Source organism: Rutidosis leptorrhynchoides, chromosome 1 (assembly GCF_046630445.1).
Source record: "Rutidosis leptorrhynchoides isolate AG116_Rl617_1_P2 chromosome 1, CSIRO_AGI_Rlap_v1, whole genome shotgun sequence".
In the NCBI taxonomy this organism is placed as follows: Eukaryota; Viridiplantae; Streptophyta; class Magnoliopsida; order Asterales; family Asteraceae; genus Rutidosis; species Rutidosis leptorrhynchoides.
In genome coordinates this window covers 514544237-514562211 of record NC_092333.1, presented here as the reverse complement: position 1 = coordinate 514562211, position 17975 = coordinate 514544237, and the positions used below count along the sequence as shown (strand labels likewise).

At 34.8% G+C, this 17975-nt stretch overlaps 2 protein-coding genes across 2 annotated transcripts; both read right to left on the bottom strand.

The window, feature by feature from the left end:
• Positions 1-609: 609 nt before the first annotated feature.
• On the bottom strand, positions 610-1975 carry LOC139876579 (transcription termination factor MTERF15, mitochondrial-like). The gene has a single exon (XM_071863922.1). It carries the CDS (start codon positions 1899-1901, stop codon positions 729-731), a length of 1173 nt encoding a protein of 390 aa, XP_071720023.1. The 5' UTR covers positions 1902-1975; the 3' UTR covers positions 610-728.
• A 2219-nt stretch (positions 1976-4194) lies between these two features.
• Positions 4195-12591, bottom strand: LOC139876571 (probable UDP-N-acetylglucosamine--peptide N-acetylglucosaminyltransferase SPINDLY). Its single transcript, XM_071863912.1, has 18 exons — positions 12299-12591; positions 11099-11546; positions 10839-11000; positions 10577-10752; positions 10421-10496; positions 8995-9123; positions 8721-8840; positions 8188-8256; positions 8014-8095; positions 7857-7951; positions 7618-7682; positions 7245-7443; positions 6964-7158; positions 6380-6474; positions 6151-6286; positions 5722-5939; positions 5461-5588; positions 4195-4871 (listed from the first exon to the last, which is right to left on the bottom strand). The coding sequence occupies exons 2-18, from the start codon at positions 11507-11509 to the stop codon at positions 4534-4536; spliced, it is 2694 nt and encodes an 897-aa protein (XP_071720013.1). The 5' UTR covers positions 11510-11546; positions 12299-12591; the 3' UTR covers positions 4195-4533.
• Between the last annotated feature and the right edge of the window lie 5384 nt (positions 12592-17975).

Here is a 17975-nt window from a genome sequence, read left to right as displayed (position 1 = left end):
TTTTTTGTTTTACTTAATTACCAATGCAATCACTTTACACATAGCGAATTACGTAGACGTTATATGTAGTTTGTATCAGATTACTTATATGGTGCCTAATTTTTTTTATGTGGATAATCCTCGAGGGACCTCCGGCCAATAATAAAAAAATGAAAAATCAATACATACCTGAGTGTGCTATACGGGGCTCTGGAAAATGCAAAATGTATGGAAAAAAAAAAAACACAGGCAAACCTGCATTTACCCATACAGTGCAAAGATCATGAACCTTGTTATTCTTCTGTGCAGAAACATATTCTTTATTAGACAGATGGTATCAAATAGCTATAATTTTTGCAGGAGCAAATGATGAGATTCAATAGTTACACGCCAGGCTCAAGAGGCTAAAAGTTGATTCTTCATGAAGCATATATAATGAAGATCACCCATAACAAATATCAATTGAATAACTTAAACACTTAAAGTTGATCCTTCAAGAAACATGAACTAGAGATAAAGGTTAAACAACAAACAATTATATCGACATTTGAACGAGAATACAACAATAAACACTAATTGTAAAGATTTTTCAGTGAAATAAATCATAATTAACAGAAAATCTATGGAGACAGTATAATAATTTTAAGATCTAGAGGCAATAACATATTCGATATCATCCCATCAATAACAAAATGATTGTACTAATAGAATTAAAAAACACTTACAAGCAGCAACATAAGTCAATCAACTTACAAAATCGGACGATCTAGTTTTTCCTGATAGAACTTTAAAACACCCGGAGCTTCTTTCTCATATTTTTGCAATCTTTTGATGAATATACTTTCGGAACACCTCAACCACCAACTGAAACCACTATTACTTGTTAACAACCCTTTAGCCAAACAATATTCATAAACTAAACATCTCGGAATGATCCTTTTCTCCATACTTAATGAAATCAAAATCGAGTTCTTTGCAATAACTGATGTTTCAAATCCCATTTTATTAACAAGAAAATCCATCACCGTATCAATTTTCTCTTCGGATTTCATCATACACCACGGATCCGTCCTAAAAGCTAGCAAGATCTCATCTTTAGACCAACCCCATTTCTCATAAGTCTCCATCTTCTTATCCCAAGTCGATTTTGTCATCGATCTAAGTGCATGAACGGCTAACATGAAATGTGTTTTCATAGGATCAAAACCCATATCCATAACTTCCTCTACGGCCTTCTTAAACTGATCAGTACTAACTAAAAAATCTCTCGGTTGATAAGTTAAAACGTACAACATTTTCGCCCCGGGCACACCAACGTCTCGTAACAATTGCATATTCGGAATCAAATTGCCTTGAAAATCCCAATCTAAAACCCAAGCACACCTCCTAATTGCAATCAAAGTTCTATCATTTGATTGAAGCAAATCTTTAAGTATTTTAAAAGTTGGTTCTAAATGGTTCTTTAAGCTTCTACCTAGAGACTTAGGTCTAGCAGTCAACAACTTAACAATATCAGAACTCGATAAACCGATAGAAGTTAAAAACTCAAACTTGGGCAAAAGATTTTTTTCAGGATTACAAGATAAAGCAACAGGGAATTTATGAATTAAATGAAGAGTTTGTTTTTCAGTAAACCCTTGATCCTTGAAAAATTGTATAACAGAATCTGGTTTATCTGATGATTTAATGGTTAAGTATTTAGAAGCTGAAATTGCTTTTTCTGGAGAGAAGCCACATGAATCTATGAGATATGTAACTGTAAATGAATTGTCAGTTGAAGAGTACTTGACTAAATTCAGGTTTGATGGTGCAATTGATGATGATAATGATGATGTTGATGATAATGAATGAATCCATGGTTTATAAATTGATGGTAATTTTAAAACAGAAGATGTTGTGTTTCTGGAAATGAGATTCAACATTGTGGTGAAATTACTGACCTTTGGATTTGAGAGTTGTAAGAGAATGAAAAATCTTTGATTTTGAGTAGCTGGTTCGAGGAAGAACAGAAGAACCCTAGCAAAACCCTGATTTATGAACTCCCAATTGCACTCCGTATAACATATTCAATAATTTCCTTTTTTTTATATAAATAATATCCCATTTTTAGTGTGCGGATGGAACGGTTAAATAATAATTGTCAATTGTTTTTTATGTTATGTGTATTGATTTTTAAAAGTAAAGTAATATACCGATTTTACTAACTTGATTTTTATCATTTTTCATTAAATAAAAATAATTTAATACAGCCTAAAGCTGTAACCAAAATCACAAAATGAGGACCACACAACCGCCTAAGAATTAGAAAAACCGGGCATACAACATTTCCCAATCGGGACCTATATCTTGCCGTCGGGAATTGAAACGCGAAGGTTAAGTTGCTCGCAACAAACCACCAAACCAAATCAGGGGTGAGGTGAATACGACAGTGAAGGTAGAGGATTCGGTGGGAGAGTAGTGTTAAGCCAAACAGTGGTAACGACACGAGTAGAAATAATAATGGTGGGAAGACGTTGAGTAAGATGTAGAAAGGGTAGGAAATGAGAGAGTTTGAGAAGATGAGTTTTACGGCCATGTGACACATTTTTGGCAATCGAAATCGACGATTTAAAACTAGCAACCACAAAATCGTAGGATTTTGGGGCACCAACTAGGGATGAGCATGAATATCGCAATAATGATGCTGAACCGTTACTGGTACGGTACCGAAAACATGAATATAAAGCCGCTCTATAACAATTCAAGATGACAAGAAAGCAAGAAAATGATAGCGATTGATTTGGGGGGATTCAGTTTCGATATCGATTTTTAGTACGAGTTGTTTGCGGTTTCGGTACCGATTGGTTCGGTACCAGTAAAATCGGTTCAAATAGCGATTGTTATAAATAGTCAAGAGACTGTTAAACATACTAAAACCTAATAACCGTACTTCTAACAATCGTATTTAGGTTTATATTTCAAACTTAATATTCTTAGAAAAATGGAAGTAACAATATATGGAGTAGTTTGCACTTTGCAGCATTTTGCAACAAAACAGAACAAAACTTATAAACATGTAAAAAATACAGTAACATATATCAGCACTTTGCTTACTATAAAAATCATTTATGATTCTGATAAAAACGTATTTAATGTAACATTTTTCTAAATTTCTTTATAAACTTGGTTTCTTATTCTTTTCTATTGGTTTACTAAGAACATTTTGGAGTTTTGTCAAACTTACTTATATTATGCGATAGATTTTGCTTATTCTGCTCTCACAGCCTAGCTATTACGCTTTGACTTATTCATCTGCCCCAATATGTGGGTAAGTGTTATATGGACTAGTAGGACTTGAAAAAAGTGTTAATGTAGTCATAACGAATGTAAGGGTGTGTTTCTATCCCACTATTTTACTTGTTTTAGTAATATGAAATGTGGTTGCACGCTATTTTAAATTCTGCTTTATTGGCACTAATCAGGTTGTTTGTGTCCCTGAGGCTGTAGCCATCTTAAGCCAAGATTTGCATCTTCTTGAATCTGTTGAATATAAGCAACGAACATGGTGTAACCAAGTTCAGTTCCGTGCCGACATTTGTGCTGAAATTCAAAAACCGAAACTAGTACTGGTTCACTTATTCGGTTCGGAATTCGGTAGTCACTTTGAAACCCATTCCGTATCGGTATCGTTTGGTTTTGTACGGTTCCATACCGAATATCATCCCTACCAACTACTACCATCTCTAAACATAAACAGTGAAGACGACAACTTGAAGAATAATCCGGCGAGTAATCTTCGACGTTCCAAAATTTGTTAATTTTCCCGGTCTTGATCTACTCCGGCGAACAAATAAACTAGAAAACACCCGGCAGCTGAGTTCATGAACCATGACGAGTTTTCCTGCCAGAATACAGTATTCCGATGAAATTTTTGCCGACATGAAACCGAGTCGGTGAGCACACCCCGAAAATCCAACGAACACATAGTCAAACCCCAAAACCCAACCGATAAAATGAGCAACATTAAAAAGAAACCAACAAAGCATATCGTAAGTGGCATCACAAATTACCTTAGTGATCACAGGAAGTTAAATTTCAAATCTCACTAGTCGGGAATGATCACGAATAATACCCGATTAGGTCATATGCAAAAACTCTCTTTTAATATTGCGCTATATATATTACGAATTAATCATAATCAATTCGAGTCTGGTTCCAATATTGACCTCAATGATTAGATAACCTGCACAATCGTATTCAACCTAAACAAGACAACAAACTTTACAAGCTTCATAGCCATATAAATCTTAGCAGAAACGCACGTAGGACACAGTTGTTTGAGCATCTTGTTTAACTGTGTCTAATTATCTACTTTTAAGTAAATTGCAACAAACCAGCCACAATTCTTTCATCAACACTCTGAAGCTACACAACATTCTCAAGGCCTTTTAGCACAAATCCACCTCAAATATATAATACAAAGCGCTTTCTTCCCATAAGGGAATACACAACAAACTAGACTAATGTAGACAAATCGTGTATGCCTCAACGTATATTACGTTTTAACCCTAAACATCATGTTGACTGACTCCCGTTTTCTTCACTTGTTAACAAACGTGGAGGGCCTAAATTGACCCCGTTTTCCTTGATTAAGGAGGTTATTTGTGGGGTCTGATTCTTAATCATCTCCATTTTCTTTAAAGATGGAACGTTACCTTTACAGTACTCACGCCACATATTCCGATAAGCGGACTCCAGGCCTGTAATAAACTTGGATCCATCACACAGAGGGGATTTTGACATGAGGTTCCTTAGATCCATTCTAAGATTTGAGAGTGACGTCACATCAGAAGCCAATTGTATTGCCAGCCGAATATACTCATCTTCGGTTTTAGCAACCAGGTGTTGTAATCCTGCGACCAAAAAATTATCAGATAAACACTCAAAAAACTAAAAAAAAAAAGTGTTTTGGATGCAATTGATTACTCATACAAGACATCAAATGCCGATTATAGTATGGCTGATGTGGGACCGGTCCATTTCTCAGATTTTCATTTGTCAATGTTACATTTAGTCATCATAACATGTTTATTTCTATATTACATATAAAAACTGGTGACTTAGAACAAAAATAATATAGAATTCAATTTATTGAACTTTTAACAACTTGATGTAAAGAATACTAATAAATAAAATACATTATATATAACTTCTTACAACTAAATAACTGAAATTACTTTAAATCATAAAAGTATACAAAATCTAAAAATCACATCAAATCTAATTCTAAATAGTCTAAAATACTGTAACATATTACAAATCTATTACTTCGAAAACTATATGCATCAGGCTTTGGACCGGTCTAATTATGAGATAACCAGACACCTAACAGGGATTTTTGATAAAAAGTGGGATAAGTTGAACTAAAAAGTTTTAGATTGTCCAGTTAAGTCAAATGAGATCTCTATTACACAAGAAGAAATCGAAATCAAGACAACTTACCAACTGCAGTTAGAAGACTGACTCCAACATTATGGGCATGTACTGCACCGCCCATTGTGACACACGGAACACCCATACAAAGCGATTCACATGTGGTTGTAGTTCCTGCATACGGAAAAGTATCCAAGCTGCATAACAGCCATAACATAAGATGCTAGAAAAGTTGATAGTTGAGAAAGACAATACAAAAAAAAGTGATTAAAAGTATATTATATCTCTTATTTTCTTTTTGTTTTTTTTACAAAAAGGTGATGAGTATACCTAATGTCCATAAGAGAATACGCCTGCATATGGTCATGGTTAAGTAGAATCAAGGGCAAAAGATCAACACGTAATGATTCCAATCCCAACTGCTCCAATGTTGAGAGAAATCTCTGTTTTACACTGTCACAGCAGAAAGGCTTGCACTTCAAAATAAGCCGAGAGTTTGGAACTGCGCATAATATTTTCGCCCAAACTTGAAGCACCTTCGGTGTTATCTGTTTAAATAAAATCATCACAAATCAAAATAAGCCCACTGTTCATCAATGAAAACGAGAAGAAAAAAAAACACACACTATAAGAGGCAAATTCAACCATTTTACTTGTGAAGTGATGAGTTGTGTTTTTATCTCATACGGGTCCAATAAAAACCAGCCCATCATGCATTCATGGAAACTATATAACATAAGAAAATGGTCATATGCGTACCTTTGCTAAATTGTTGAAACTACCAAATGTAATAAAGCCATTGGAAAGAGCAGGAGCTGGGGATGGAAGGCCAGCCTCAGGAGAAGGTGTATAACAAAGGAAGCATTGGGGTAACCGTACTAGATCTTCAACATGCCTGCCAGTAATACGTTACACCAAAAAGTTTACAATCCACATTAACTTAACACAAACATAATACTTAAAACTGAAGATGACTTAAAACTGATACTTTTGTCTCGTATCGAGAGGGTCAGCAAGGGAATCAGTGATTCGATAGTCCATAGTAGGCAAGCCAGTGGTGTTCGGGTACCCGATCCAAGTCACCTATCATTAATTAAGCCATAAAATAATGTTAGCAGCATTCTGAATACCCACAAATTTGCAGAAAAAAACAAATTCAACGTTTTTATTTGTTGTTCATACGATAAAACATATTGATTAAGCGCTGAATGGTTCAAAATCTGAATCATTGAAAGGTTCTGTTTGAACTAGATTATAGATGACTATAACTTGTTTGATAATCATTCTAAATGAACTCTAGGAATGATGTAAAATCAATGTATCAACCTTATAAACATATAAATAAAAGAATGTAATTGTTTGGTTGGAGGATATTATAAGAAATAGAGGTTCTGAATAGTTAAAAGACTATTTCAACTCTGAATGGTTCATCACAAAATGTTGAACGGTTAAGCATCATTTGTCATTTAAACGTCACAAACAAACGCACTGAATGAACGATAATTGCTGAACCATTCAATTAAGAGGCAATCAAACGCACCCTTAATTTCTTTACTAACCACAAGCATATACCTGTAGAGGTGCAGGCCGACAAGCCATCATTCCCAGCTTATTGTTAGCAGTATGACCAGTTAGTTCCACCAAAATATCAACTTTATCTTCTCGAACCATACTTGCAACCTTCTTCTCATCAATTCCATATATATCTCTCCACATGCCACCTTTTTTTAAAACTCGGTCCCTGAACTTTACAGTTTTCGCGTCTGCCTGAAACATATACAGAAATATCATTCAGCAACAGTTACCTTTTCATACGTGAAAAATATTAGGCATATATACACACAAACACTTACCTTAACAACCGCTGAGTAAACGACTACCTTATAGTTAAAGTAGTCGTGATATATAAGAGGTGCCTCAATGAAATATGATACAGAATGTGTAAAATAATCAGGAGAAACGTATCCAATAACTAGCGGTCTTTCTGGATCTTTTGAATTGTCCCATGAAGTATACTGAGGGTATAACCTCATGAAACGCCGCCCCCAGTCCCTGCAACAAGTAATACTAATATAAAACAAAATTTGCTTTAACATGTATATATGTTGCAAAGAACAAACGTTATCCGCTTAAATTATTCGTGTTATGTTGTGATGTTTGTACAATTTAATGCTTTTACACTACATGCAAATAATATGCATTTCACATAAATAGTTGTTGACGAACCTGTGAGCTTCAAATAGTTTTTCATCTGTTCCCTCATTAATGTAGTTCATCGCGAGTAATCGGTTCTGCAACAAATAGTCAATATAAAGCAATTAGAACCGTGCTAAATCTCTAATCATGTTCCCTTAATGGCAAGTGACAACGATCGATGAAAATGAGTTGTTAAGATTTTTGGAGTAATCAAACTTGTACAGATCATCGAGACACTGCTCGTAAGCTTTACAAGTATAGGCTAATACCTGGCCGGCGTTACGAGAATCTGGGTCTATCTTAAGACACTGCTCATAAGCTTCAATCGCCAAAGATATACTCCCAGCATCTCTATAAAGAACCCCTACAAGCAACACTTATAGTAAGTAACTGATAACTTGATCCGTATAAGAAACAAAAAAATACCTAAATTATTGTAAGCTTCTGCATAAGTGGGATTTGCCGCAATTGCTTTCTCTATCATACTAGCAGCGGCATCCATTTTACCCTGTATAATTTAAGAATATAAAAAATGCAGTCCAAAGCTAAACGAAGTATCATTTTGTTACATACACTACAGTAATAGATTCAATTGTGTACCTGCACTGTGTACACTACTCCAAGGTTGTTCAACGACTGAGAGAAATTGGGTTTAATTGACAAAGCCAACTTCAAGAAGATAAAAGAAGATATTGATGAGAAATAGATCAATAAGACAACAAGAGTGACAATTTCAACCCAGTTATTCGATTATGGACCGATCTGGTTTATGATCTATCTTTAACAGGTAATATGGGTTAAATATAATGATGTCACACACACATAAGCATGTTGAATGGGTCGAGCAGATGAAAAGTTTCCAGTGTGTGTTTAAATGCATACAACCTTCTGAACTAGAATCTCAAAGTTATATTATTTGTATAATGATATTTATATGTAATAATTATATTTATCACGCAAATTACTTTTCAGAAAAAAAATATAAAATAAGTGTTTCAAATTAGAATGTTACTTGCAGTGACCAGTTCTTAACACACCTATGACCTAACTCACCCAATTTTTTATCTCTACTAAAATAGCAAAAGATAATGGTGACTAATAAGTACTTTTGATTGAATTGTGAGACGAGTTACCTGATAACAGTCTACAGCTTTATCAAGATTGTCTCTGTCTTTATATATAACTCCAAGGTTATTGCATGCTTCTGCACAATGTGGATTGAAGTGGAAAGCAAGTTCATAGAATACAATTGCCTGCACAGATATGAGAGCTTACTAGATTTTCTTGTTTTCAGAAATTGAAACAGATGCGCAAAACAATCTTACTTAAAATTTACATATATCCGAATGGATTTCTTTATATTCGAAACAAAAACTATTGAGAAAGGATTGACTAAAGAATAAATACCATTTCAAATTTCAACAATTCGCCATAAGCAACCCCTAGATTGTACATGGCGTCCGCATAATGCCAGTTATAGTACAGAGCTCGTTTGTAATATGCTATACCTTGATTGATATCTCCTTCCAATTTGACCTGAAAAAAAGACGAGTATAATGTGTAACTACAAAGGAAGAAGCATGAGATGTAACAACGAAACATAGTACAAGAACTAATTGGCTGATAGTAACAGAATTTCCTTATATCATTGTTAAATTTGTATAAAAGACATTTTGACACCATTTTAAGTGCATCATGTTCAACCTGTTCCTTGCTCCATATTGTTGTATATTATACAAAAGGCAACTCTCCAAAAGCTAAACTTTCCACATTAACAGATGCAACCTATTCAAAAAACAAGAGTGGCGACTTTTTTGCTCCCGCACTCTGGTAAACAACCCTTAAAAAATCTGCCAGAATTAGGGATCTCAAATAGTAGTAGCAGCAGCAGCAACGACAACAATACCCAATCCCAGATCTCAAATAAAAAGTAAGATTTTCCCTATTCAGTCGACCCAGGAGAATAAATATTTTAACTCAAATGTACACATAGCCAGGTCACCCCGTGACCGTCTTTGACCCTTTCCCTGAACACCCAAAATATGCTCCTAGTGAAATTTAGTGGTTTGAACATGAACAACAACAACAACAAAACCCAATACCACATAAGTGGTGTATGGGGGAGGTGAGATGTAGACAATCCTTCCCCTAACCGAGAATAAAGACAAGTCATTTCTCCACCCAGAGTGAAAACACTCAAAAGTAGAGAAAGTCATCCCTCTCTCTAGTTATTGAGTCGACAGCAAGCGTCGATTTATTGGCGACTTGACTGACTTTAGAGCCTAAATTAAATTTCAGGCAGGATTTAAAACCCATGTAAATTTGATTTTACCATTTTCATGGCGTCTCAATTTATTTTATTTTATAAAAAACTTTTTCCTACTTATTGGCCGGAGGTCCACTCGGAAGCAATCTCTTTATCCGTCCTCTTTTAAAGATCAGACCTCTTTTAAAGATATCAGTACCTCCACCGCTATATTTTGGATAGAATTTTGCTCAAAGCACAAGAACATGCAAAAGCATAGTTATAAAGTCGCCTTACCAGTCAGGATTTAAAGTAGTCCAGCCCGACTACGCCTAGTTGGTCAAAATTCGTTGGTCAACCAGTAAAAATAGGTCAAAAGTCTGATCACAAATTCGCAATTATCCGGTCAAAGTCAGTCAATAACAGTCGAAATTGGTCAACGTCTGGCTAGTCCCCGACTTGACTGATTTGTCCCTATAAGGTTCTTGCCGACTAGTCCCCAACTAGCAAGGTTTACAACCTTGTGTGAGAGTTTCTGGGAGCCTTAAGGATTTAGCCTAGAAGACAGTTTGGGGCTTAGAAAATTACCTTTGTACCCAAATCTGTCAAAGCTATTGCCATGTTATTCTTAGCAATTTCAAAGTTCGGCGACACGGAAAGACACCTGAAAAGGTATAAGAAAACCATATATGTACAGTTAGCTAAACAAAATATTTGTTACCCCCATATATGAACATTCATTACCTCTCGTAACAAGCAATGGCTGACTCCAGATCTTGACGATTTTTATAAATGACACCCATGTTACAATATGCTTCAGCATACATAGGCCTTTCCAAAGCAGCCTTTTCATAGCAATTAAGTGCTGTATCATATTGCATCATTTCAGAGTATACAACTCCGAGGTTGTAATACGCAGGCTACCCCAAAAAAAAAAACATCAGCATATAATGCATTAAATAATTAAAAGAAACCCTGTCAAAATGCATAAGGAATACGAAATTACAGCATAGTGAGGATCAATCTTGATAGCATCATAATACTTCTGAATTCCCTCTTGTGTGTTGCCAGCAAGCTTTAAACTAGTTCCAATATCTGTCAAAACAATCGATAGGCATTCTGCTGCCGGCTTATATGATGGATCTGCCTCTAGAGCTTTGCGGTATGACTTCATTGATAAGAAACAAACTAAACTGATAACCAAGAACTTAATAGCACATAAAATTAGATGTATTAAACAATAAATCGAAGTCAACACGACCATACCTCAGCAGCCTCCACTAACCGACCTTCATCTTTATACAAAATCCCACAATGGGTGAGCGCACACGCATTTTGTGGATCCAATTTCACAGCTTCAGAAAAGCTCTCAAAAGCCTTGCTTCCCATATTCTGCATCTGCAAGCAAATTCCTTTTCCAATATGAGCCTCAATGTTTCCAATATCTTTCTCCAACACACTTTCATATATACCAAGAGCTTCCGCAAATTTGTTTCTCGAACGAAGAACATTGGCATAACCAAGAGCATCCTTCCCCTCATAACTCTTTTTAATAGGATCAACAGTTCCTGTAGAGTTGCTAATACCTAAAGACGGCTCGACTACTTTCAAAAATCCATTATCTTCGATCCGACTCTTCTCATTCCCCACACCAACATCCTTCTCGGTCAAAGCCATCTTACTAAACTTATTTACTGAGCTCCGAGCTCAATCCCTGAACCAATCGCATAGAAATTAAATAAAAATCAGAACTTTATCATCTTGGACGACTGCAACCTCCATAAGCATATATATTTACAGTAGCATTTAAACCTATATAAAGTAGCATTTAGCAACTATTTACGGTCACTTAAGCATATATAGTAGCATCAAAACCTATAGGTAGTTGCATTGCTATATTTAGAGATAATGCAAACAATAGCCCTTAAATGAAAGTTATACCTTTTTCAACTTGGGTCTTTAATAGATATTAAAACTACCTACTACCACTTGCTATTTTCTCTAATTGGTGCTGGTGTGATATATTAAAGAAAAATAATCAATGCAATTAAAGTTGTTAACCATAGCCCCAAATGTCTACATTAGCAAAATCCATAAACTATCACCACATTTTACTATCTGCTGTACCTGTTAATGAAAATATTATCTTATTTGCCAGGTTTTTCGAATACCGAATATTCAAAAATTTGCAACAACATTGATCCTATAATCTAAAAGTATTTCACTTGCTCTCTATAGTTTACAAATATCCCACACTTTTTAGTAAAATTAGGGCACAATGCAATACTTGTAATAATTGTTGTATCACAAAACCCTAACACAAACAAGCACGAAGGCAAATACATAAAGCAACATTAGGGATCAATAGTATAATTATTTCGCTTAGTAACACAAATCAAACAATCAAAACGATAACAATTAGAATAAAACTGCAAAGTAAAAGTAAAAGCACTTTCGGATACTTACGTGTATTGGTTATTGCAGAGGGCGAGAGGGTTATAAAAGGTTTAATATAGACGAATTAGTTAACGTGGCTGTTACCGACACGGTAATTGAATGATTGCCGGAAAGCCACCGCAGAGTCGGCGGCGGCGGTGGTGGTGGCGGGGATGATGATACACAATCAATCAAGCAGTAATTGTAGCAACCAACAATCAAAATCAGTCAGTCATTTAGTCAATTGTGAACCTTGACTGCCCTGCCCTGTTCCTCTGAGATTTTGCCCGCGTTTTGCTGCAACCCTGGCCCAAACTATAATACTAATAATAGGTTAAAAATATTGGAATTGTTATAATATATAAATATATATATATAAATGGATAGTCAATTATTGATACACAAAAGTAATATTATTGTATTACCTAAACTTGTGATATTTTTGCTATAAATAGCCATGAATGCAAGCATTAAACTTGCACCATTTTCTCACACTTACAAAGTGTTTCTTTCTTTCTCTCCATTATCATCTTTATTCTTACACTTCATTATTAGTATTCTTAATCAAGAATCAAATCACTAAAGGTAGTTATAAGCCTACTGAATTATAACATCAAGAATCAAACCACTAAAGTTAGTTATAAGCCTACTGAATTATAACACGTTATCAGCACGATAATCTTAATACTAATTATGGTTGGCTCTGCCACCTAAATGATATATGGTCGGTTATACCACCTGAATAATATATGATCGACACTGTCGTCTAATTATCATTTATGTTACTAACATTTATATTTCAATTATCTAACATTTATATGGCCGACACTGTCGCCTAATTATCATTTATGTTACTAACATTTATATTTCTATTATCTAACATTTATATGGCCGACACTGTCGCCTAATTATCATTTATGTTTACTAATATTTATATTTATGTTATATAACATTTATTAATGATTACTTACATATGGTCGACACTGTCACCTACTTATCATTTATGTTATATTAAATTTATGTTTAATGTTTATATACTTATGAATATAAAGTGACTATAATTTATCATGTTGTTTGTTTTAATAGAAAATGTCGAATCTGGAAAAGCTTAAATTTACTCCTTTAGAATCAACTGGAAACAACTACATGCCATGGGTTATAAAAGTAAAAATGCATCTTAAATCAATGGGCATTCTTGAAGCCATAAATGAAAACAACAATTGTTCTGAAAAAGAACAAGCAACGGCATGTTGCTTTATTCATCAACATATTGATGAATGCTTACAAAATAATTATGTGACTGTAGAAGATCCCCATGTTTTATGGGAAGGTCTCAAAAGCAGATTCAATAATCAAAGAGAAATTTTACTTCCAGCTGCTATGGAACAATGGAGAACATTAAGGTTCCAAGACTTTAAGAAAGTAAATGAATATAGCTCAGCTCTGTATAATACATGTTCACAACTTAAATTCTGTGGACATGAAATAAGTGATGCGGACATGATGGAGAAAACTTTCTCCACAATGAATGCTGCAAACATCACAGTGCAAAGAAATTTGAGAATGCTAAAGTTCAAAACATATCCTGAACTTAATTCATATCTCTTAGTTGCAGAGCAAAATGATGAGCTATTAATGAAAAATCAGCAATCCCGTCCTACTGGTACACTTGCAATCCCTGAAGCAAATACTGCAAATAATTATAAACAGGGACAAGGACGCGGGCAAGGTCGTGGTTATAATAACCATCACCATCATCATGCCAAAAGCCATAACTATGGTAGAAACCATCCTTATGGTAATGGTAATGGGCGAGGACGTGGTCGTGGTCGTGGCCGTGGTGGTCAAAGAAATAATAATCCACGAAAATATAAATATTAACCACAAAACAAGCCCACTAAACAAGATGTTGAAGAAAATTCTTCTAAAAATTATGAAGAATCTTGCTACAGATGTGGTAGAATGGGCCACTGGGCTAATACTTGCCGAACATCTAAACATCTTGTTAAGATGTATCAGGATTCGCTGAAAGATAAAGAAAAGGAAGTAAACTTTGTGGATAACGTCGATCCAACAGTCACTGAAAAACCATCTGATTTATATGAAGATTTCTTGAATGTTTAAGTTGTGTGTCTTTCGAAAAATAAACGATTTAATATCGTCTGTCTTTGTCATTATGTTTGCTAAATGTTTCAGTACTATCTATTTGCATGTAAAATATTGTGTAATATTAATGTACTCACTATTTATTTCTTATATATGAAGTTCAATATGAATTTTGCTGGAATACAACATCAATCAAGTGGTGGAGATCTCTGTATAGCAGACAGTGGAACTACACATACTATACTTAAATCCGAGAAATATTTTATTGATCTAAAACCAACGGAAGGAACTATACATACAATATCAGGACCTGCTAACTTGATAAAAGGGATAGGAAAGGCAAATTTCATACTACCAAATGGTACAAAATTTTTAATAAATGATGCCTTATTTTCTCCCAAGTCAAGCAGAAATTTATTGAGTTTCTCCGACATATACCTTAACGGGTATGATTATCAGTCAGTGACAACAAAAAAATGAGAAATATTTAAGTATCACTGACAAGAGTCATGTGGTTGAAAAACTGCCAAGACTTAGTTCTGGATTACATTATACACATATAAATGTACCAGAAATACATATGGTAGTTAACGAAAAATATATTGATCCTGGTGTATTCAGTTTATGGCATAACAGATTAGGCCATCCAGGATCAACAATGATGAAAAGGATTATTGAATGTACTCATGGACATCCACTAAAGGATAGAAAAATCCATCATGATACAATGGTTCCATGTACATCTTGCTCTCTTGGAAAATTGATAACTAGACCCTCACCACTTAAGGTTGAGAAAGAATCACCAATGTTTCTTGAAAGAATTCAAGGTGATATATGTGGACCAATTCATCCACCATGTGGACCATTTAGATATTTCATGGTTCTAATAGACGCATCTAGCAGATGGTCTCATGTTTGTCTGTTATCAAGCCGTAATGTGGCATTTGCAAAATTTCTTGCCCAAATTATTAAATTGAGAGCTCATTTTCCTGATTACACCATTAAAAGGGTGAGACTTGATAATGCTGGTGAATTTACATCTCAAGCATTTAATGACTATTGCATGTCTATAGGAATTGTTGTTGAACATTCTGTTGCTCATGTGCATACACAAAATGGTTTAGCCGAGTCATTGATTAAACGTTTACAGTTAATTGCTAGACCATTGATAATGAGAACAAAACTCCCTGTATCTATATGGGGTCATGCAATTTTACATGCTGCTGCATTGATTCGCATCAGACCAAGTGCAAGTCATAAATATTCCCCCCTACAACTTGCTTTTGGTCAAGAGCCAAATATTTCCCATCTTAGAACATTTGGTTGTGCAGTGTATGTTCCAATTGCGACACCACAACGTACAAAAATGGGTCCTCAAAGGAGGTTGGGAATATATGTTGGATATGAAACATCTTCAATATTAAGGTATATTGAACCTATGACAGGTGACGTTTTTACAGCACGTTTTGCTGATTGTCATTTTAATGAAACATTGTTCCCTAGATTAGGGGGAGAAATGAAAAATAAAGAAAATGATGTTTCATGGTGTGAACCTCAATTAAAGTATCTTGATCCTCGCACAAAAGAATGCAAGACAGAAGTTCAAAAGATAATGCATATACAAGAACTTGCAAATCAATTGCCTGATGCATTTACAGATACAAAAACGGTGACAAAATCATATATACCAGCAGTAAATACTCCAGCTCGAATTGAAATTCCAAAAGCTGGCAATAACGTCACTCATGAATCTTTGCCACGTCAGAAACGTGGAAGACCAATTGGTTCAAAGGATAAAAATCCTCGAAAAAGAAAATCAGCTGATAATGAAGTAAAAGAAAGTGTTCAAGAAGAACCACAAATCAGTACTCCTACTGCAGAGGAGATTGATGATGTCAATACAGAAATTGCAATCAATTATGCATATTCAAAAATATTATGGAACCGAAATGAAATGAAAAATCTTGATGAGAAATTTTCATTTAATGTTGCATATGACATCATGAATAATGATGATGATCCAGAACCAACATCTATGGTTGAATGTCAAAATAGACATGATTGGGCTCTATGGAAAGAAGCAATACGAGCTGAATTAGAATCACTCAATAAAAGAAAAGTTTTCGGATCCATCATTCTCACTCCTAAAGATGTGAAACCTGTAGGATACAGATGGATTTTTGTCCGAAAAAGAAATGAGAAAAATGAAGTTACAAGGTATAAAGCTAGACTTGTAGCTCAAGGTTTTTCTCAAAGACCGGGAATTGATTATGAAGAAACTTATTCCCCTGTTATGGATGCAATTACTTTTAGGTACTTAATCAGCCTGGCAGTTTCTAAAAATTTAGAAATGCATCTCATGGATGTTGTGACTGCTTACCTATATGGATCACTTGATAGTGATATATATATGAAGATACCTGAAGGATTTAAGGTACCAGAAGCATCAAATGCAAAACCCAAAGAAATGTATTCGATTAAATTACAAAGATCTTTATATGGGTTAAAACAATCGGGACGTATGTGGTATAACCGATTAAGTGATTACTTGATAAGCAAAGGGTATACAAATAACCTTACTTGCCCTTGTGTTTTCATTAAGAAAACAACATCCGGATATGTGATCATAGCTGTTTATGTTGATGATCTTAACATCATAGGTACAAATAAAGAGATCTATGAAGCCATTCAACTTCTAAAGAAAGAATTTGAAATGAAAGATCTCGGAAAAACCAAGTATTGCCTTGGTTTACAAATTGAGCATATGCCTAATGGTTTACTTGTACATCAAACAACATATACTGAAAAGATTTTGAAACGTTTCAATATGGACCAGGCAAAACCATTAAGTACTCCTATGGTTGTTAGATCACTCAATGTTGAAACTGATCCATTTCGTCCATGTGAAGATCATGAAGATATTCTTGGACCAGAAGTACCATATCTTAGTGCAATTGGAGCTCTTATGTATCTTACAAATTGTACAAGACCTGACATTTCTTTTGCAGTTAATTTGTTGGCAAGGTTCAGCTCTGCTCCTACCAAAAGACACTGGAATGGGATCAAACACATATTTCGATACCTTCGAGGAACTACTGATTTAGGATTATTTTATTCTAACGAATCAAAACAAGATTTGGTTGGTTATGCTGATGCAGGTTATTTATCCGATCCACATAAAGCTAAATCTCAAACTGGATATGTATTCCTAAATGGAGGTACTGCAATATCATGGCGTTCTCAAAAACAAACACTTGTTGCTACATCATCAAATCATGCCGAAGTGATTGAATTACATGAAGCTACTCGGGAATGTTTTTGGTTGAGATCAATGACACAAATCATTACTGATTCTTGTGGACTAGAACGCGATAAAAGTCCAACAATTATCTATGAAGATAATGCAGCTTGCATAGCACAGATGAAAGAAGGGTATATCAAAAGTGACCGAACCAAACACATACCTCCTAGATTCTTCTCATACACTCAAAATCTCATTAAGGACAACGAGATTGAAATGAGATATGTTCAATCCAGCAAAAACTCTGCTGATCTTTTCACGAAAGCACTTCCAACTGCTATTTTCAGAACACACGTTCAT